At 39.4% G+C, this 23,431-nt stretch overlaps 1 protein-coding gene across 1 annotated transcript; it reads right to left on the bottom strand.

Annotated features, from left to right (window-relative positions):
* Positions 1-7,566: 7,566 nt before the first annotated feature.
* Positions 7,567-22,712, bottom strand: LOC309552870 (extracellular calcium-sensing receptor-like; the record flags this gene model as incomplete). Its single annotated transcript, XM_082253781.1, has 6 exons — positions 7,567-8,477; positions 9,058-9,175; positions 15,438-15,665; positions 18,272-19,102; positions 20,913-21,204; positions 22,486-22,712. 6 exons carry the CDS (start codon positions 22,710-22,712, stop codon positions 7,567-7,569), a joined length of 2,607 nt encoding a protein of 868 aa, XP_082109907.1.
* Between the last annotated feature and the right edge of the window lie 719 nt (positions 22,713-23,431).

Here is a 23,431-nt window from a genome sequence, read left to right as displayed (position 1 = left end):
CTGGACGCTTCGTGAAGGTGACGTCAGCACGCCGTGACCCATGACATCTGTGGATATGTATAGCCACTAAATTAGGGGCTACCCATAGCGCTTGCTATTTTTATAATACTGTAGTACTTTCAAAATTACAAATGTTGCAAAATCCTTGTAAACAAATATAATATATAAAGGGTAGGTTAAAATATATGAATGTGTATCTAATAAATGTGCAAATATGCGGTGATAATCAAGACTTTGAAGTGCATACAATAAAGCAATTCAATTATGGTGCATAAAATATATAAGGTGCTGGTGTTTCATTGGTGCCTTATAAAGTCCATATAAATATAAGGTGACTTTTCAAAAGGGATTGTTCTTTGTGTCAATAATGGAAATAAGGTGCAAAAGCTCAATGCAGGTCTGTCGATACGCTCAGTGATCACCTTATATATTTTATACACCTTAATTGAATTGCTTTACTGTATGCACTTTAAAGTTTTGATTATCACCACATATTTGCACATTTATTTGATACACATTCATATATTTATCCTACCCTTTATATATTATATTTGTTTACAAGGATTTTGTATCATTTGTAATTTTAAAAGTACTACAGTATTATACAAATAGCAATCACTATGGGTAGCCCCTCATTTAGTGGCTACACATATTCATTCATCATTTGTCCTTAGCAGCTGCTTATCACCTTAATTTCTATTTATAACTTATTTATTTATGGCTCACATTGGCACGGGGGATATACCATTAGTATATATTTTCTTACACATACCCCATGTGTGAGACTTTTTGTCAGTCTAGCCGCGTACAGGACCCTGAAACCAATCACCGCCTTCAGGCTTTCTAAGGGCGTAAATTGTCAATTTCACTCCTCACTACCTATCACAGTTTTGGAAGCCATTGGAATGCCAAGATAGCACAACCCCCCCCCCCCCCCAAATGACCCCTTTTTGGAATGTAGACACCCTAAGCTATTTTCTGAGAGGCATGTTGAGTCCACAGAATATTTTATATTTTGCAACAAGTTTTGGGAAAATGACAACATTTTTGTCAGTCTAGCCACATACAGGACCCCGAACACCAATCACTGCCTTCAGGCTTTCTAAGGGCATAAATTGCGCATTTTACTCCTCACTACCTATCACAGATTTGGATGCCCTGCAATGCGGCTAGACTGCCAAAAAGACTCACACATGTGGTATCCCCCTACTCAGGAGAAGCAGTAGAATGTATTTTGCGAAAAAGAAAGCAGGGTCTGAGACTGCGTTATAGGTAACACACCTCCATTCCTATTCATACATAAAAAACGCCCATGGGACTTTAAATTAGGTGGGTACCATAGGCCGTAAATACTGCTTTTTATTTTGTCATAAAATACACAGTAGACAGGATCAAACAGTAAAAATACAAAAAAGTATACATATAGGTCCATAACAGTATAAATTGCATATTGGTACATAAACATCTTGAGGCTCAATGCATTTCGTAAGATTCGACTAATTTCTTCAAGAGCAGATGCGTATTTGGTCTATAAATATAATACAACCTAGTATCAAAATATAATGCAGTAATCATAAAATTTTATTTTAAAATGGACCTAAAGGCAGATAAGTACTCACATCGGCTGAGCCGGGATGAGAGACCTGTGCAACCCCCAGGTAGCGTCTGCAAACGCCTGATCCGGGAGTTGAAGGAGTGGAACAGACAGCCTCCAAGGGGGGACATGTGGGCAATAAGTGTGGTATATCGAATGTGGGAAGATATCCCTTGTGCTCCATAGCAGTATGCTGTAACAAATATATGCGTATATGCGTAGATAAGAATATGTAAAAATAATGAAATAAGGTCATCTACTATATATAATGTAATGGAGTAAAGGAGGTAAAAGAATGTATTTTGGGAGAATGTATTTTGGGGTGTGATTTCACATACTGTATATCTATGACATGTGTGAGCAACATATCATTTAGTGACAACTTTGTGTAAAAAAAGGAAAAAAATGTTTGTAACTTTCTCGAAACTTGTGACAAAATATAAAATATTCCATGGACATAACATTCCTCTCAGCAAATAGCTTGAAGTGTCTAATTTTAAAAATGGGGTCATTTGGGGGGGGGGGGGGAGGGGGGGTTGTGCTACCTTGACATTTCAGGGCCTCCGAAATTGTGATAGGTAGTGTGGAAGAGTTGAAATAAAGAAATAATAAAATAAAATAAACTGGAATAATCAGTCCATTCAAAAGTCCATATATCAGTCCAGAAATCTTAGTTTATTTTTACACTGTCCCTTTCATTTTTTATTTTTTTAATCATTTTTACTGTTATCACAGGGAATGTAAACATCCCCTATGATAGCAATAGGTAGTGACAGGTACTCTTTTTTGAAAAATTTGGGGTCTTTTAGACTCTCTCTCCTCTGTCCTTAAGGCATCTGACCATATAAAGAATTGTGTGATAAGATGCTTTCCCAATTTCCCTGCTGATACCACTGCTTGTGGAAGAGAATTCCACATCCTTACCGCTCTGACAGTAAAGGACCCCTTACGTAGTTTAAGGTTAAACTGCTTTTCTTCTAGTTTTAGTGAATGCCCCCGTGTCTTATTGAATTCCCTTTCTCTGAAAAGTTTGTTCCTTATGCTAGGGTCACCAGTACGGTATTTGTACATTGATATCATATGCCCTCTCAACCATCTCTTCTCCAGAGAGATTAAGTTCAATGCTTACAGTCTTTCCTCATAGCTGATGTCCTCCTTTCCCCTAATTATCTTTGGTGCCCTTCTCTGGACTCTCTCCAGGTCCAGCACATCCTTTCTGAGGACCAGTGCCCAGAACTGGGCGGCATATTCAAGATGTGGCCGGACCAGAGTCTTGTAAAGTGGGAGAATAATCTCTTTATTTCTGGAGTGAATCACATTTTTTTTACATGCCAGTATTCTGTTACCTTCGCTTGCAGTGGCTTGGCATTGCATGCCACTGCCAAGCCTGTTGTCGACTAGGACCCCCAGGTCCTTTTCCATCTTAGATTTACCCAGAGGTCCCCCCCCTAGCGAGTAACTTGCATTCGTATTTCTGACGTCGGGGTGCATTACCTTACATTTTTCAACATTATACCTCATCTGCCATGTAATTGCCCACACCATTATTTTGTTCAGGTCTGCTTTTAAGGTTTCCACATCCTGCAAAGAAGATATTGACCGGCTTAGCTTAGTATTGTCCGCAAATACAGAGATTGTGCTGGATATCCCATCCCCTAGGCCGTTTATGAATAAATTAAACAGGATTGGTCCCAGGACAGTCCTTGGGGGACCCCACTTTCCATGCCTGCCAAATCCGTGTACTCCCCATTTATCACCACCCTCTGGACTCGCTCCTGGAGCCAGTTCTCTATTCAGGCACTCACCCTATGGTCCATACCTATGTACCTTAGTTTGTACAGTAAACGTTTGTGGGGAACTGCGTCAAATGCCTTTGTAAAGCCCAGATACACCACATCCACAGGCTTACCTTTATCTAGATGGCAACTCACTTCCTCATAGAAGGTTAATAGATTTGTCTGGCAAGAACGATTTTTCATGAATCCATGCTGATTACTACTAATATTACCGTTTTCATTACTAAAGTCTTGTATGTGGTCCCTTAACATTCCCTCCAAAATCTTGCAGACTACTGATGTTAGACTGACCTGCCTATAGTTCCCTGGGATATATCTCGGCCTTTTTTTAAATATTTGTACCTCGTTGGTTTTTCTCCAACCAGCTGGCACCATATCTGTCTGTAGACTATCCATAAAGATCAAGAATAAAGGTCTGGCTATCACCTGGCTGAGTTCTTTAAGGACCCTCAGGTGCAAGCCATCCGAACCCAGTGATTTATTTATGTTAATTTTCTCAAGTTTAGTTCTAAGTCTATCTTCTGTTAACCAGGGGGGTGCTTCATGAGGTGTATTATTTAATTTAACATTATAAGCCTAGTTAGTGCAGTCCCTCAATTCTTTTGTGAAGACCGAAGAGAAGAATTTATTTAGCACTTTTGCCTTCTCTCTGTCCTCGGTGGCTAGATTCCCTTCGTCGTCTTTTATGGGGCCAATGTGTTCTGGTCTCACTTACTTACTATTTATATAATTAAATAATTTCTTGTTTTTTTTTTTTTTTTACTCGCTTCTGCTATATGTCTTTCTTGTTCTATTTTAGCCACCTTGATTTTACCTTTACATTTCGTACTGCAATCTTTGTACTGTTGGAATGCTACCAATTACCCCTCATCCTTTTTTTTTTTTTTTTTTGAAGGCCTTTTCTTTAGTTGTAATATGCATTTTTATGTTGGAGTTTAGCCACCCAGGGTTTATTTTTGCGCTTTTAAACTTATTCCCCTTTGGAATGCACTGGCCAATCCCTTTATTTAGTATGTTCTTGAAGCACTCCCATTTTTCCTCCATGTTCTTTGTACCCAGGGTTCTATCCCATTTGATATTGTCTAGCAAAGAGCGCAGTTTAGGGAAGTTGGCTCTTTTGAAATTTAGTATCCTATTACCCTTGTGTTTCCTATTTATATGATTTATACTGAAACTGATTGACCTATGGTCACTGTTTCCTAAATTCCCCGTATTTCAATATCCGTGATCAGGTCTATATTGTTAGTGATCAGTAGGTCTAGTACCGCATTGTTTCTTGTCGATGCGTTCACCATCTGACCTATGAAATTGTCCTGTAAAACATTTAGGAACTGCCGAGCCTTAGATGAATGTATGGTTCCTTCTGCCCAGTCTATATCTGAATAATTAAAGTCCCCCATTATAATTACATTTCCCATCCTTGCTGCCATTTCAAGCTGTGATAGGAGGTCAGTTTCCCCCTCCTCCCTCTGGTTTGGGGGCCTATAGCATATGCCAATATTACTTTCCCTAAAGTGCCTTTCCTTTGAAGTTCTACCCCTAGGGATTCTACCTCCTCCTTAGCTCCATTTGTGATGTCGTCCCTCATTTTTACCTGCACCCTGTTCTTAATGTAGCAAGTTTTCCAGGCCTGTGGCCTAATGTGGGTCTGCCATTGTTACCGGTTACCTCTCCAGCCCATGTGAGCTGTGACCCTGGGTGTGAGAACTGAGACATGGATGACTCTGGAATCTTGGTTTTGTGTTTTTTATTGTAGAAAAGGGGATGGGAAAAGGGGATGAGTGGGATACTCCTTTAGGCTTAACTAATTACACTTGGGACTTAATCCTAGAAAAATGCCGTTGGCGCTTCCTTGACGCCAGCCGATGCCAGCCAACGCTCACTAACTCTGAAAACACACTGTAGCTTGATAGAAGTGCTGGATCCTCGACAATAAGTTCAGAAGACCCAAGACTGTTAATTGTAGAATTACTGACACTGCTGTACTGCAAAGTCACTGAATACTCCCCTCCCGCCTTGCACTGGCTTGAGGTAGTACTCTGTAGATTTCTGTAAAGCTGCAACTCTCAACTTTCACACTCTGTCCAATTCAGGGCCCAACTGCAGGTGCCCCCTTTAACCTTGAACTCTTTGGGGTTCGCTGACTACGTACCCCCCTCTATAACTTAAGGGTCCTCAACCTAGGTACCCCATTTCAGCTAGCTGGCACTGGATCCCAGAACCTCTTCCAGAGTGGTCCCCTCTGACTCTGGCAGACCCCCAGGGGCAATCTGCAGTACTCACGACCTGTGTAGGCTTTCCTCGGACTGGACCCCTCTCTGCTCCGCAGGCTCTCGGCACACCGGATCCCCTCAGCTCAGCTCAACTCTCTCTGGATTCTCAGGCGACACCTCGAGACATCCACTTCCTCAGACAGGAGGAGAGACAGCTGTACTCTCCCTCCTGGGACTCTGCTCCCGCCAAAGACACCCTGTCACGCACTTCCCCCAAACTTACTACCCACTCCCAGAATCCTTTGCAGCACATTCTGCATTCTGGGGTAGTTACAAGCTTGGATGTGTCCCCTAATTGGGCTTCCCACACTTCTCTATGAGAAGCCTCTCACAGGAGCCAGTGGGGATACTTCTCCCCTGAGCAGGCACATCTGGAAACCATGACACCCTGACTAAATAAATCACAGCCCTGCTGTTAGGCAGACAAGGCCCACTATACATTTACCTAACACCTACCTGTAGGGTGCTACATTAATATACAGACATACCCCTCCCCCTTTTTTACCTTCTCTATCTCTGCGATATAGGGAATACCCCGGAATGGTCGCCAGCCAATCATGAGAGCTGTCAAACCAAGTCTCTGAAATTCCCACAAAATCTAAATCCTCCTCATACATTAGCAGCTCCAGCTCTCCCATCTTGTTGGCCAGGCTTCTAGCATAAGCATACAAACCTCGTAAAAGTGAATTTGTTACTAAGTAAAAAATACTTGCCTCATTTAATCATATTTATTTTGTCTCTTTTGTTATATCTTTGTTTTGTAGACACTTTTCTTGCACCATTTTTTTCTGTTCCTTTATTTTTACAATATTAAAAAATTGCAAACTTGTCTCCCATTTTTTTTGGTCACTCTATTCCTGTACTCTATTCATCTAGAATATTTGTGGGTTTTGCCTCTGAAATAGTGAAATTGTTTTTGTCTTTAAACCCATCTGGCCTCGAGTCTCCACAATAAACTGCAGTCTGGTAAGAGTGCTTATATAATCAGCATACTCTTGGACTGGAAAATATTTTGCTGATTTGTTTTGGTGAAATATTGCACACCAATGTTAATGTTTTAATTTCAAGATGCCTGGAGTCTCTCCTGTTGAAAATGCAAACAATTACAATTTAATTATATAGATTACTGACATTGTGTTGTCAGATGTGACCCTCGCTGCTGAATTATGTATGTTGTATCATCAACTGACAGAAAAATGATCAAAGAACGGAAGAGGTGGCTGTATAGGGCACTCCCTCCATAACATAAGCCAATAAGGTAAACACTTGATTTGGACAAAGAATAGGCAAATGGCAAAGACCACTGAAAGAAATTAACTAAGAGCACATTTACACCACTGCAGTGTTTTAGAACACACGTATTGATTTAAATGCGCTGCCTAATGCACCAAAATGTATGTACAATTTCTAGCAGTCCACACATACATGGGACAGCAATGGGCAATTTAGAATGATTGGAACTGTATCACACCAACACATGTAACATGTGCGTTACCACATCACAATAGTGTGAATGGGTCCCAAAGGAAACAAATGCGACTCACAAACAAATAGTGTATAGTGGAGATTTTAAGCTGTTACAGTATATGCTTCATAATGAGAACAGAAGAAATTATTATTTTTTGAAGATAACTTTGGCTACATCACATGAGATGTTTTTGGGTTCCTTTTAGCCCAATTTTAATGCCAATACTTCTTTATTGGAACATTTTGTGATCAACAATACAAAGAATAAGGCATACCAAGAAAAAAATCTTTCAATAGTAGGGTAGTTATCTTAACATATTCATATAACAAGGTTACATCTCCAAGAAAAGAGGATACAAAAGTCAATAATAATCAGTAGAACAAACAAAGCATCCGTTTTAAGAAAACAAGAAATTACATATACACACCTAATATGCTATCTTTTATAAATGTAGTTTCTCATTAGAAATTCTTTAGTGTTCATGTCAGGTCTAAACAAGATGATAAAACATTTTGGGAAAAACATGCAGGTGATGAGAGCCCAACTGGAGGCCAAAATGGCAAAGATCTCCATGGCCACTGTATATTTGCCCTGTGCACTGAGGGATGCTGGGATGTAGGATACCCAAACACTGAGGAAAGCCAGCATGCTGAAGGTAATAAACTGGGCCTCATTGAAGTTATCAGGAAGTCTCCGAGCCAGGAAAGCAACAATAAAACTAATAGAGGCCAGAAGAAAGAGGTAGGTCAACATGGTCCAGAAGGCAACAGGTGATCCTTCATTACATTCAATAATAATTATTCCAGGTTTAGATTGTGTGTTGTATTCTGGGAAGGGAGGAGCAATACACAACCAGACTACAGACAAAACAAGTTGTAGGAATGAACTCATTGCAATGACCATGTAGGACACTTTTGGGTTTGCCCACTTTCTGAGATTACTATCTGGCATAGTGGCTATAAAAGCAAATATCACAATGATGGTCTTGGCCAAAATGCATGAGATGCAGAGAGCAAAAACCATTCCAAAAGCAATCTGACGCAGGAGACACTTCTCACGCTGGGGATAGCCAATAAAAATCAGAGGACAGAGGAAGCACAATGAGAGGGAGAGCAAGAGAAGACAGCTGATATAATAATTGTTAGCTTTAACTAGAGGAGTGGCCTTAAACCTTATAAAAAGGTTCATAATGGCAACTGGAACCAAAGAAGAGATGATGCTAATGGCAGTTAACGTTTGTCCCAGTGGATCTTCATTTGAGAGATACTCTATAGGTTTTATAAGGCATCTGGATTTCTGAGAATTTGGCCAATGATCCCACTGGCACTTAAGGCAGTTGATGGTGTCTGAAAAAAATTTACAAGTAAACAAATGTTACTTCTGTTTTTACTATATTCCTTCATTTCACCATTAGAACAGAACAGGATTTTTTTTAAATGAATAATCCTTTTTATGTCAACAATATATTGTACAAGAATTATTTTGGAAACCTAACCACTGTCCCTTACCTTCATCTGTTCACTTGATTTTAAAGTGTGAGTTGAAAAGTTCTGAGTACCAACAAACAAAAATAAGCTTCTGCAATGATCACAGAATCCTTAACACTCAATTATCAATAGAGGGTTCTAAGGGCCAGGTTCGTACGAAGTGTCAAGGCAGAAAAAAATTTAAGTTTCCATAGTTGCCATGCTCCTGGTATCATTGGGGACTGTGTGCTCCCTGGTAGTACAGTTTTAAGATTTTGAAGGTACATTTTTAATAATTTATTTAGCACTTGAAACTGCAGTACATTTTTGAAAGTTTAAATATATAAAGGGTTCTAATAACCATGCTTATCTTGATATTCTCCATAATGGGGTCCAAAAACTTTCTAGGCTTAATAGATTGGAAAAGTATGGCTTTGGTAAAATATACTTGCACTTTTACCTGTCTGGTTGGAGATCTCTCCTGGTGGACAGGGGACACAGTCATGACAGCAGACAGGTTGTCCACTTTTGGCAACCTTACGAAATCCTGGAGGACAGCTCTTGCTGCAGTCTGATCTCTGTATTAATAGAATATGAAAAAAAAATCATTAACAAATAAATGTTGGCTTTCTTGGTATTCTTCATTTAATAAAAACAGGTTATTTAGTACAGCAAAGCCTTCTTAGAACCGGAGGTATGCAAATGTTTAATTTAACCAACAGTCGTGAAATTTGGCTAATATTCCTTATTTCAGGCAAATGGGTGGAGCCAAACAAACCACTCCTTAATGTCTCTAGGCAAATTGTACATCCAGAACACAGATAGAGTCAAATATTGCAGGGACATTTGATCCATATTGTATACAGCTGTTTAGGACCTGTTGACCATCGTGCAATGGCTTCCATCGAGCAGAGCTTGGGGACCAAGGAGAAGGTATAACCAGAGAGGTTATGGTAAGGTGGCCAAAAAGGAAAAAAAAAGACTCTCCTTTGAACCACTGCAAAGCAAAGCCCTCTTGGAACAGAAGGTATAACATGTCAGGCTCACAACTAAAGGTAAAAGTTCTCCAACTGTTCAGTGAGTAACCATCTGTGCTATTATTAACCACTTAAGCCCCGGAGGATTTGGCTGCTAAAAGACCAGGGGGTTTTTTGCGATTTTTTACTGCGTGACTTTAACGGACAATTGCGCGGTCGTGCGACGCTGTACCTAAACGAATTTGACGTCCTTTTTTTCCCACAAACAGAACTTTCTTTTGGTGGTATTTGATCACCTGTGCGATTTTTTGATCATGCGCTATAAACAAAAAAAGAGCGTCAATTTTGCAAAAATAACAATATTTTTCACATTTTTTATATATGAAATTCCCCCCAAAAAAATGTAAAAATCAAAATTTTTTAACATTTTCGGCCAATTTGTTTTATGCTACATATGTTTGGTAAAAAAATTTTGCAAAATGCGTATTTTGATTGGTTTGCGCAAAAGTTATCGCGTTTACTAACAAAGGGAAAGATTTTTGTCATTTTTGGTGTTTTTTTTTAACGCGTAATGGCGGCGATCTGCGATTTTTTTTGCGGTACTGCGACATTGCGGCGGACAGATCGGACCCTTATCTGACATTTTTGACACTTTTGGGGGTACCAGTGACATTACTGCAGTAATCAGTGCTATACATATGCACTGTTACTGCAAAAATGACACTGGCAGGGAAGGGGTTAACTTTATTGGACAGGGAGGGGTTAAGTGTGTCCTAGGGGCGTGATTCTAACTGTGCAGGGACATTGCTATTGGTGTAAAAACAAAGATCAACGGTCCTACATAGTAGAACCGTCTGATCTTCATTTTTACACCAGGGAGAATGACAGGCGGCTTGTTTACATAAGCCGCTCCGCCTTTCTCCCTTCACAGGAGTGATCGTAGTGTGACCTATCGAGTCCGCCGGTCACACGCACTGACTTGTCTGTGAACGAGCCGCGGCGGGCGCACGCCCGCCCGCAATTGGCTCGCAAGTCAGTGACAGGCGAGTGACGTACCGATACGTCACTCTGCCTGGCCGGGGCTGACCGCCGCAGTATATAGTCGTGCGGCGGTCGGCAACCGGTTAAATGCCATGTTCCAATGTACAGGAACACAGCTAAACGCTTGGGAAGAAAAAGATGAGGGTGTAAAATATGTATATGCCAGTGACCAGCGGCTACATTTTTTGATACAGTTCAAGTAATCATAAACAGGCCCAAATGGCTAACATCATTCAAGTACATTGGCAGTAAAATTCTCGCTGTATTTACAGTATACCAAATTCTAACCTTTACATCTACATTTCACTGAAACAAAATTCTAATATTTAGTCCAGTGTTAGTGACTTGGGTCACCTATAGCCTATATTTCCCTTTCATAGTGGAATTTGGTCTCTAGTCCTCTTTTGTTGTGTCTTTTTCTCTTCAAGATTTGATGTGTTGCACATTAAGAGATGGCCTACTACACACCTTTCTTGTAAAGAGAGATTATTTTCTTGCAGATGTTCTTTTATAATCTCCAACATTTGGTCAAACTACATCTTGCTGGATGTGTTTAATGTGTTGTGCCCAATGAAGGCTAATAAAGAAATTGGCCACTGAGTGTGTAAATGGGGACATCATACAAGTTGGAAACAATTAAGTTTTTATGTAGCGATAGGACACCATTGCCACACGGTAGTATCTGTTATCTGGCAGTGACAGGGGTATGGGACATGTTTATGGGCCATGCCTTAGAGCCATCGATAGAATTCTTTGGGATTTTAAATGCAACAGAGACAGAAAATGCATCTGTAGGGTAAAGAGTAGAGACACTGAATTTGTCCCAGGCCTGCTGGGCTTTGCAAATTGTTACAGACAGATATGACAGCAGTGGAGCATGCTGGGACTTCTTTGGCTCCAGAGAGTGAACAGTGGGGAATGATGTGATTTGTAGATAGGGCAGATATCAGAGATGACATGATTAGGTATAAGACATATAGAAAAATGATGCCAGTGAGACATCTAGTTCTTTGGATTCAGGAGATATATCAGTTGGACATTTAGTTGAACGCAATCAGGAATAATGCCTGTGGTACATGAGAGTGCTGAGATTTTTACAATTGAGAGTTGATTATCATCTCTAATATCTTACTGAGAAATTTATAGCCACAGTTTATGTGATGTGGATTACAAACTAAAAGACCCAAACCTGTAGTAAGGTCTGAAGGTCTTCAGCAGCTGCTAGGCATATGTTGCCCAACTCTGTGTCAATATCCATGAATTCACTAGGATGGAGACTCCCATGTGCTGTGAGACGCTCCTAAGGGCTGATCACTTGTTGTGTGCTCTTTCCTATGCAATGGGAATGGCATCCACCAATGCTTACTGGAATATTATTAATATGATGGTTTAAGTTAAATAGGGATAGGACCAATGTAGGGGATGCAAATAATATTAAGGGGTATAGCTAGTATAGTTTCAAACTTCAGTCTGTGTACACTGATTGGGCATTTGGGGGAGGCAGTGCACTGCAATGAAAAGTTGGCATGTTCTATGTAAAGTGGACTTGGCTGAACCAGTGTGTGGGTGGGGCTTAAGACGTTCTAGTAGGGACACTATAGAACTTGCTAATGCCTAAACTATGGGCAGGAGATGTGGTCATATGAAATCAGAATTAAAGCAGTATTCCAAACTTAGAAGTAAGTGATACACTTGCACAGTTAACTCTTTTTAATCCGTGGTCATACTTCTTACACTGTTGACACTTCGGACACAGCTTCCGTTAGAGAACACCTTTACCGGCATTGAGTCTGCATCCTGGAGCATGTACCGGTCTCCACCAATTCAGCAGTACCATCACTTCACTCCCGGGCTGCTGTTAGAAATCACGAGGCACCATACAGCCTACCTGGCAGGGCTCCCCCCTGAATATATCTAGACAATATTTTCACAAAAAATGCACTAAAATCATTATTAGCGGACACAAACATAACAGAGAACCCGTGTAAATTAGCCCTTTTTAATTGTTTTTTACTTAAAAAAAAAAAAAGATAAATATTTTTTTTTACAAATGTTAAAAATGTTTACAATTATTTTATTTTATAATTTTTTTTCATTTTTATTACAATGTTTAATTATTATTATTATTATTATATTTTTTTACAATTTGTTATTTTTTTACAGGACAGAGAAGCCTGCAGCACTATGGGAGGGGTAGCCATTATAGGAACGATGTCCTGTGTCTGTGTCTCTCCCTGCAGCAGGTGAAAGCTGGCAGGAGGGATAGAAACTGGCTTTTAGTTCCTGCAGAGAGCCACACAGGGCTTCCTTCTGTAATTGCCCCTCTGCCCAACTGTAGGAGGTCCCACCCTATCAGCGGCCCTGCCTCACTCACCAGTGGAAGTTGCTCTTTGATACAGGAAATACACTTCTCCATAACTCCATATCTCCATGCTTGTTTTCCTTATCAAGGCCCCCCTTCATTTCGCTCTCTCTCCTGTGACTCCAGGCTGGGTCCCTAGGTACTCTGTGCTTCTGTGCTGTGGGGTCAGTCTAGTGAAAGGGCCAAGCTTAAAATCCTGTCACTACCAGAGTAACCATCACCTTTGCCGTGTCACCCATTTCCCTGCTGGTTGAATGCTTTAGTAAGTAATACAAATACTGTAGTCATTAACAACGGCAATCTAGCTTCCTCTGGACAGCATTCTGCTTGTAAGACTTCTGTACTTTATCTTCTCTGACTTCAGGCCCTTTGTTGTAAGCCCTGTTCTTTTGGTACACCATACATGCACCCCTTAAAAGACTTTAGACCAGGCAGTTTAGATGAACAAACAAAGACCTAGTTGCAGGTAACAAGTAACAGTTCTCAAAGACATCTTGCAAAAACTTTCTTATACAATGCTCCTCTAGTGCCCCATGATGTTGACATACCTTAGGCAGATGGCAAGGTTCATACAAGTAATCCATAGCAAGCCATAGTCCATAGGAGCAGCAAATCCACAAAGACAATAAGTAATCCACAAGTGTCCAGAATAAGTCTATGCAGATCCAGACCACTTGGAAGCCTAACTGGGCTCCCAAAAGGGTGCAAACCTGCAGTGTAACCTACATCTTGATAGAATATCTGGAACTACCACCCCTCCCCCCAGGACACGAATGAATCCCTATTTATATGGTATGACCTGCAGGGTCTGGTAATTTTCCTGAAAAGTGTGGAAAAATCTGACCAGCAGTGTTAACACTTCCTTCTCAGGAACCACCAGCTCAATAGGTCAACGTGAGTACACAGTGCAACATTTATACATTATAACAATTTGCAACACAGTTGACTTTGTTTACCCCAGAGTATAAACACAGTGGAAGAAAATTTAAAATTTTAGAACTTTCTTGGAAGCACCTGCTTACAAGTGAAGTTTAGTCAAAATGAACATGGTAGAAAAAAATTTCATTAACATACTAAAATTGTTCTGAAGTTAATAAATGGTGACTGCTTTTTTGTGTCCCAAGAAGAGACTGGGAGAACAAGAGAAACTTTGACATCCATTCATAATAAATAGCAGATACCAATAACTGTTTTGCAGTGGACATCTGGAGTTGAGTGTTGGGCTTGGAGGAGAGGCTGGCCACAAGACTTTGACAGGTCATGGGGCCAGTCTATACTTATTTTTTTTTTTAGTTTGTGAAAACTACAGTATATGGACAATAAATCTTTTGGTAGATAAAGCAGCTCCCATATACTGTACAATTAAGTTACAAAGTTATGTTAAGTTACAAATAATGGCCTGAGATTGGACAGTGAAGGAGCAGACTGATAAGTTCATCCCTCTGTTACTCTGTGTGATGGGAGTTACTTTGGGCGTGGGGACCTGTGAAACCCAGCATACCTTAGAGAGGTTGGGAAACCCCTGTCTTAGCTACCTGGGCCCCTCTTATGTGTAAGCCACTCTGTGTCTATTAGGGGCACAGGGTGACCAAGAAAATGATGGAAAACTACTTAATGAACATTGAGAATGTAGTTTGGATTACTTCAAATGGGACACTAATATTTATCAACAATATCCCTCAAGAAATATATGAAGACAATTAATGGTTTGTTTGATTTTGAATTATACATGTTAATTGAAAGAGCTGGTCACATTGATCTCTGTTGTTGGTGGTCTCCTGCTATTGTCTGTATGTTAGAGAGTTAATTGTTTTCTGCTAAGCAGGTCTGTCCCATTGTTAGTTGTTAATTGGGTCACCTATTGTCTGATTAGTCACAACATTGTCTGGGTGGGCATTAAGTCACCTAGGCTGGTTTAAGTGTAATTAGCTCATGTTAATTAAACCACTGTCAGCTATTAGTTGCTAGTGAGGGAACAGTATACTGTTTGTGTTGGTTGTTCCTTAGTTATGTTAATTATATTTCTGTATACAATTTCATCAGTATATGATAATGTAATCAGGCTCACCTGACCTGGTGGGGTATATATTCTGTGTGAGTTTGTTCAAAAAACAGTTCCCGTTTCATACAAGCTATTTGTCAGCTAGTCTTGTATATTATCTGATATCTATGTTCAGACTGGAGGAAACGGTATACTGACGGAAGCACTAAAGCAGAGTGTGGGATGGTTCAGTCACACTCTGTTCTCTCCTCCTATTAGCATGTTCATTGTTTGCACATGAGCTCAGCCACCCAACTTATTGGTTCTTATTGGCTATATAATTTTGTGTTTTGAGTTCACATTTAACAGTATCCAATGTCCAGGTGAAGTTACCCTGTATAAGTATTGGAAACTTGTATTTTGATATGTAAAAGAGAACAAAGGAAATGGCTGTTTCTAGTAATATTTTTTATTCATACCTGGTGATCCTCTATGGACCACACAATGGCACTTGTGTTTATGGCAAAAATTTCTTCTGGAGGTGCTGCGGTGTCATAACTTCCAACCTTGACTTGTTGTATTTCACCCTCTGGGCTCAGCTGCCAGTTCACAATGTCATATGCAGCAGGTGGGTCCCCATTTTCATCAAAGTAGAGTTCCCTTCCATTACTTCGCTTAAATCTCACCTTTTTCATATAGTACAAAAGCTGTAGCATGGGAGGGTGGAAAAAAGAATAACATTTTTTTTTTTAAGCCATATTAATCGTTAGTCCATCTGTTTTAGTTATAGCAGATGCTGGAGAGTTAAAACCAGTTGAAAATATATTATATTTCTATATTGAATCTATATTCTATATTTCTATAGGTAAGGTATTTGTCCTTAAGTTTCTGGGTCTGCATACTAGTTGTGGTCATCCTGGTTAATGTAACACATAAAGTTCCTAGCTGGACAAGAACATAGTCAAGAATTTTGACAAGAAGATCTCCACGAAGAAGTATCCAAAACATTCAAGAAGCTGGGGCTGACTTCTCTACCTATAGCGAAATATTCCCTTTCAGTGAACTTATGGTTAAAGAGAAAAGCTGAATTTTTTGTCCTAAAAACTAAATGTACAAAAGTCAGAATATCAACAAAATATTGGTTCTATATGTCACCTTCTATCCAAATGTGTATGTCTTTATTTTTCATGGTGTAACAGTTTCATAAATATAATTTTTGTGTATCTTAATATCTACATAGGACAGTGACAGAGGTTAGTGCCATAATAGGAAGTCATGCTTTCAAAATATTATTCTAGGCAGAAGCCCCAGCTGGATTCTAGGGGCATATTTCAATGTACTTTTAAATATTTTGTATTTTTTTCAAAAAAGTAGTACATGTTGTTTTTTTCCATTACACTTGTATGAGTGGTTTCATGGTATGTACACAATGATAGCACTGAATCTCTATTTGCTTTAACAGTCACAAATTGGACCGGCCACCAACAATTGAGAGAATGGATACTGGGACCTTCAGGTGCTACTGCAATCGTATTAAGAAAGCATTCAAGCTTTAATCTCTTACTAAGATGTATAGCTAGCCATAGGACTATCAAATGTATAATAGCAGAGCTGTACTCATACTGGTGTCTGCAAGACATCTTGACTCAGCCTATGGTTCCATCTGTCTTGTAATTTTCTCCAACCATAGAGACCACCTATCTTAGAATTACACACAGTCTTTAAAACTGAGGGGTATATTCTTTTTAAAGGAGAATACAGAATATTTATACATTTTCAGAGCGCACATAAGTACTCTCAAGCACAACAATCTTTCTGATAACTTCCAGATAACTGGTCCATTTTTATTGGTACTACAGTAAGGGAAAAAAAGTATTTGATCCCCTGCTGATTTTGTTCATTTGCCAACTGACAAAGAAATAATTAGTCTATCATTTTAATGGTAGGTTTATTTTACCAGTAAGAGACAGAATAACAACAAAAAAATCCTGAAAAACACATATCAAAAAAATAAATTGATTTTCATTTTAATTAGTGAAAGAAGTATTTGACCCCTGTGCAAAACATGACTTAGTACTTGGTGGAAAAACCCTTGGTGGCAATCACAGGTCAGACATTTCTTGTAGTTGGCCACCAGGTTTGCACACATCTCAGGAGGGATTTTGTCCTACTCCTCTTTGCAGATCCTCTCCAAGTCATTCAATTTTAGAGGCTGACGTTTGGTAACTCCAACCTTCAGCTCTCTCCACATATTATCTATCGGATTAAGGGCTGAAGACTGGCTATACCACTCCAGGACCTTAATGTGCTTCTTCTTGAGCCACTCCTTTGCTGTTTGGCTGTGTGTTTTGGGCCATTGTCATGCCGGAATACCCATCCACGACCCATTTTCAGTGCCCTGACTGAGGGTGAAGTTGTCCTGTCCCCTTAGCAGAAAAACACCTCCAAAGCATAACGTTTCTACCTTCATGTTTGACAGTGAGAATGGCGTTCTTGGGGTCATAGGAAGCATATCTTCCTCCTCCAAAGAGTTCAGTTGAGTTGAGTTGATGCCAAAGAGCTAAATTTTGGTCTCATCTGACCACAATACTTTCACCCAGTTCTCCTCTGAATCATTCAGATGTTCATTAGCAAACTTCAGGCGGGCCTGTACATGTACTTTCTTGAGCAGAGGGACCTTGCGGGCACTGCAGAGTTTCAGTCCTTCACGGTGTAGTGTGTTACCAATTGTTTTCTTGGTGACTATGGTCCCAGCTGCCTTGAGATCATTGACAAGATTCTCCTGTGTAGCTCTGGGCTGATTCCTCACCGTTCTCATGATCATTGAAACTCCACAAGAAGACATCTTGCATGGAGCCCCAGACCGAGGGAGATTGACAGTTATTTTGTGTTTCTTCCATTTGCGAATAATAGCACCAACTTTTCTACAATCTTGTCCCTGACATCCTTGGACAGCGCCTTGGTTTTGGTCACGGTGGAGAGATTGGAATCTGATTGATATGATTGCTTCTGTGGACAGGTGTTTTTTATACAGGTAACAAGCTGAGATTAGGAGCACTCCCTTTAAGAGAGTGCTCACTGTTAAAATAAACCTACCTTTTACATTATAGACTGATAATTTTTTTGTCAGTGGGGAAACATACAAAATCAGCAGGGGATCAAATACTTTTTTCCCCCACTGTAGTTGGAGAGTTCTCTCTCTGTAGTTATCTTTTTGTCCACTTTTTTTTGTAATTTTAGTAACACTAAACAAAATAAAGAAAAGGAAAATAGACAACAAATAGAAAAAATTAGAAATAGAAAATAACAATACCTGCCAAGGTTTAAAATTCCATTTATCTGCGCAGTTTGCATCAGCAAATGGGCCTTTTCCCTCAGGGCATTTTCGAAGATCTTCCAAAGCTTTGGCCACCACATGGACCGCAGTGTAGAAATTATAGGGGGACCTTAGCGTAGAGACATCCGTAAAGCTGTTTTGTATGTTGTCCAGTTTTTCAGACCCTGTGCACTCTCCTTCTGAGGTCTCCAAAGCTGACGTCAAGTTTAAGTTATGGGCAAATGTGCATTTAAAAGTGTTCTCCCAAAATAGCTTAATCCAGTCTCCACCAATAGACATGAAAGGATTGATCTTGTTGACAAACTCTTTATAGTTTGGCAGTGTCCCACTAGAAAAAGCTAGTCCAATAGTGCCAGAAAGAAGATCTGAAAATGTCTCAAGAGAAAAGAGATTGGCTGTTGACCATGCTTCACTGGCAATTAGTATCTTCTTTGAGACATTTTGTCTTGACCATTCACCCAAGACTATGATCAGATCAGCTTCATTACAGAAGGCCACCACAACTTTGGCAGTAGACTGTTTAATTACATTAACTATATGTGGAGCATTACGATCTGGTTGGTTCATTAGAATGTTTTCACTGTATGCCACACAAGCTCCAGCCTTGACTATATCTTGTCTGATCAGTTGGATTCCTTGTTGGCCATAGTCATCATTTGCAGCAATAAGTCCAACCCATGACCAACTAAAATGCAAGACCAGTTGTGCAAGTCCATGAGACTGGAATGCATCACTTGGCACTGTTCTGAAAAAGGATGGGAATTTTTTCCGATCGCTCAGTAGAGGACTGGTTGACCACTGGCTTATCTGCAAGTAAAAGTTTACTTTGACCTATTAGTCATGGCAAGAAAATAAATATTGTAACTTCTTTTTCAGAATTTTTTTTAAAGCTCAGTGCTAGCTGATATATAAAATGGAGACACTTTGACTGGTTTCTCTTGCTTCTTTGTCACCCAGTATCGGTGACACAAGCCCCCTCTTTTCTTGTCCTGGGGTCACCAGAACAGGAAAATAGAAGAAATCTCCCCAACGAGGACATGTATATCAATTACAAAATTATAGGATTTATGTCTCATATTCTGCCTATTTAGTTTTTTTTTTTAAAGATGATAAAGGTAAGAGCTACATGGCTTTCATAAAGATTGCAGCTTATATACTTGGTAAATTCTTGATGTAGAAACAGCCTTCAAGTTTGAAAAGTCTGGACCTCAATCTTTTGGACTTATATATCAGTGTCTTTCCCTTCAGAAATCAAATATAGAGTGGACCCTTGTAGTAAGTCTGCAAGAATACAACTACACAATTTTTCTTTTTCTTATTGGCTGGATTTTAAAAGGAGGAGGATTATATCATTATATTTAGGCAGACCTCTGAAGGTAAATATGGTTTTACACAAAGTTTCACAGCTGCTGCCTTAGCTAGAGAACTGTGACAAGAAATTGGGTGCAATAAAGAGGGTGCAACAACCTCTATGTACATGTTAGTAGACGCGATAACTTTTGTGCAAACCAATCAAAATACGCTTATTGTGATTTTTTTTTACCAAAAATATGTAGCAGAAAACAAATTGGCCTAAAATGTTAAAAATTCTGTTTTTTTAAAAAAAATTTGGGGAATGTTATATGGCAAAAAGTGAAAATTATTGTTTTCTTTTCAGAATTGTCGCTCTTTTTTTTTGTTTATAGCGCAAAAAATAAAAAGCGCTCAGGTGATCAAATACCACCAAAAGAAATCTCTATTTTTGGGGAAAAAAGGACATCAATTTTATTTGGGTACAGCGTCACACGACCTTGCTATTGTCCGGTAAAGTAACTCAGTGCCGAATCGCAAAAAGATGGCCTGGTCATTAAGGGGGCCAATCCTTCCAGTCCAGAAGTGGTTAAAGGCATGATGGATCAAGTAACCAGTTCATTAATACCCTGGACTCTTCATTGAAATAATAATTTTTGAATGGCCCGCCAATTGGATTTCACGATTATTGCATCATTACCAAGAACACCCATTTATGGGTAAAAAAAAATGGCACAGGGCAGCCATGTAAGTGAATGAGTGTCTTTGCAAATGTTAGGCTCCCTGACCCACTGTAACTCACTTCACTAGCACGCCCCTGTCATTCTTTCCTCCATTGCAGCTGGCAACAATACTTGGTGCTTCCAAGTATGAAAGAACAAGTGACCTCCTCCCCTCTTACAGTGTTTAGGTCTTAGGTATATAACAAGTGCAGTGCTCAAAAACCCAAAACTAAAATGATAAAAAATAAATAATAATGAAAAAAAAAGCCTCCCATCCAAGTATTAACCAGGCCCAACACTGCTTAGCTTCTAGTTTTTAGTAATTTTCACAGTTTCTAGTTAGTTATTGGGTGTGATTACTAGGTCTGTGTAGTATTCTTCAATTTATTAAATAAAAACATTTACTGAAGTCTCTTTTCCCACTGGATAGCTTTACTATCATTTCATCCTGAGGCAAAAAACAAGGGCAATCTTCCCAGGTGAGGACATAGATATTAAGCCCCTGACATACAGTAAGTATGTTAAATCTCTCACTCTCTCCAAAATTAAAAAAATAGTCTGGAGTTGGACTTTAAAATGAACCATCTGATAAGTTAAACCATTACCTGTGGAAATCTGCTGAGCCCCAAAATATGAGCTATTGTCATTGACTGCGTTGAGATTGAGGGACCAAGAACAGCAGTGAGAGGAGAATTTGGAAGACATCGATAGTTGGGAACAGCTGTATCAAGTCCTGTTAATATTTGTATTGTTGCCTTCACATTCTGCTGAAGAACGTTACAGGAATCATAGGCTTGGAGGCCGAGGCTTACATTCTGTAAGATGTTGGAGTTATTGTTGATCTCCTCAAGGGCGAACAATGTAGCCTGGAGTGCAAGAAAGCTCTCAAAGAAGAACCTTTGTGACAAAAAATAAAAACTGTTAAAATGGAATAATACACTAAAAAACTTCAGCAGCAGAAATAAGATTAAAATAAGTACATGGGCTAGGAGACACACAGCACATATCTGGACCGATGCAACACCTAGTCCAATGCTCAGACATGGAAATTATGAAGGTTTTTGAATTTCCCTTTTGGGTATTTATTTTTTTCCTGTCTCACCTCTGAAATCTTGTACCCTCTCCACCCAGTCAGGCCTGGAAACATCCCCTCCCCCCCATCCTTTTCTAAATGTGGATTTTTTTAAATGCAATTTCGGATAAAAAAAGGCCTTCTGCTTTCTTAAAACAACTCCAGAATCCATTCCCTCCACCTCCCCTTCTTTAACAAGAGATCCAGTGGAATGTAGAGCATATTGTTTTATCTCATATTTTACATTCTGCTTGAATACGTATTACCTTTGTATACCAACTGATCGTACTTTTGACCTTGGGGCCTCATTTACATACATGTTACAGACTTATATATCTGTTGTGTATTCCTGTCCTTTTGAAAATTCGATAAAATACATATTTGCCTTTAATATATTGGAAAAGAGAAATGGATAGAGGGCGCACCAGCCTAGTGCATTATCTTTAAAACAATTTATTGTAATAGACATGTATACACATTATACTCACAAAACGATTATGAAACACGGGCAATAAGCAATGAGGGGCCACCAGGGGTCTCCACTGGGCACCCTCAGCTGCCGCAGGCAGCTCTGATGAAGGGGGAACACCCCGAAACGCGTAAGCGTTTTTTTGGAGGTCTACATCCTTCCACGGCCTGCGACAGCTGAGGATGCCCAGTGGAGACCCCTGGTGGTCCCTCATTGCTTATTGCCCGTGTTTCATAATCGTTTTGTGAGTATAATGTGTATACATGTCTATTACAATAAATTGTTTTAAAGATAATGTGCTAGGCTGGTGCGCCCTCTGTCCATTTCTCTTTTCCAGTATCTTTTTTGGGTTACTACGACCCGTTGAGAGTGGCAGCACAGCCTGAATTTACTACAATTTGACCTGAATTGCATTTTCCGGATACCAGCCGCAAGGCCACCCCTTAAGCGCAGGAGTCATTTGCTCTTTGCCTTTAATATATATTAGTTAATGGTAAATATGAAAGATGAGTTCTGTAGGGGGGGCTGGTGCAGTACAATAATGTTTGCAAAGGCAAGGGTTATGCTCCCTGTATATTATGCATCTGAAAAATAATGTTTTGTATTTTGTGAGCACTATAAAAATGATTTTACTCACGTTGTACATGTGGTCTTTGGAGGCCGTTCTGTGAAAGAAACTTTGTAGTATATTTTATCCAGATGTAAAGGGAATAAGAATCCTATTAATATATCTCCTGGTAGGGTCATTCCCTTAAGGCTTGGCGTTTCCAGATGGCACCTCAAGTCAGCTGGATCATTGGAGTGAGAAGCCAGAATCAAGTAAGGCAGAACAAGAATCCAGATGGCTTTATGTAAACTCTCCATTTTGCTTTTATCAACTTGGCACTAAGACGTGAGCACACCAGAACCATAATCTTTTGGCATATCTTTTTCAACAATTTTTCTCTGACAATTATCAGGAAGCCGGAAAAAATTTTTTAAGATGTAGCAAAAGGTTATATATGCAGGTGTAAAAAAAAAAAAACACAACATATTCAATGGCATACATAGTCACAATTTGTGATTTTAATGAATATTTCATGTGAACAGAAATAAAAGTCTGGATTTTTATTTAATGTAATTTCTTTGGATTGTTTCCGGTAGCTTGGTACTGTTAAAGACCCAAATTATGCATTATACAGTTATGACTATCCAGGGATGGGGTACCTAAATTCTGAGTCAGTCCAAGCAAACTGACTATGCATACATATACATTTGATTGTATATTTTAACCACTTTACCACCGGAGGATTTTGCTGTCTTACGTCCAGGCCATTTTTTTGCGATTCGGCACTGTGCGACTTTAACTGACAATTGCGCAGTCGTGCAACGCTGTACCCAAACAGAGCTTTCTTTTGGTGGTATTTGCTCACCTGTGCTATTTTTACTTTTTGCGCTATAAACAATTAAAGAGCGTAAATTTTGAAAAAATAACAATATTTTTCACATTTTTTTATATAAAATTCCCCCCCAAAAAAATGTAAAATCAAAATTTTTTTTAATTTTTGGCCAATTTGTTTTCTGCTACCTATGTTTGGTAAAAA

The sequence above is a fragment of the Pelophylax lessonae genome, assembly GCF_965119305.1.
Source record: "Pelophylax lessonae genome assembly, chromosome: 4".
NCBI classification, from domain to species: domain Eukaryota; kingdom Metazoa; phylum Chordata; class Amphibia; order Anura; family Ranidae; genus Pelophylax; species Pelophylax lessonae.
The sequence above is the reverse complement of the archived record's forward strand: the minus strand, read 5'-3'. Positions and strand labels throughout refer to the sequence as shown.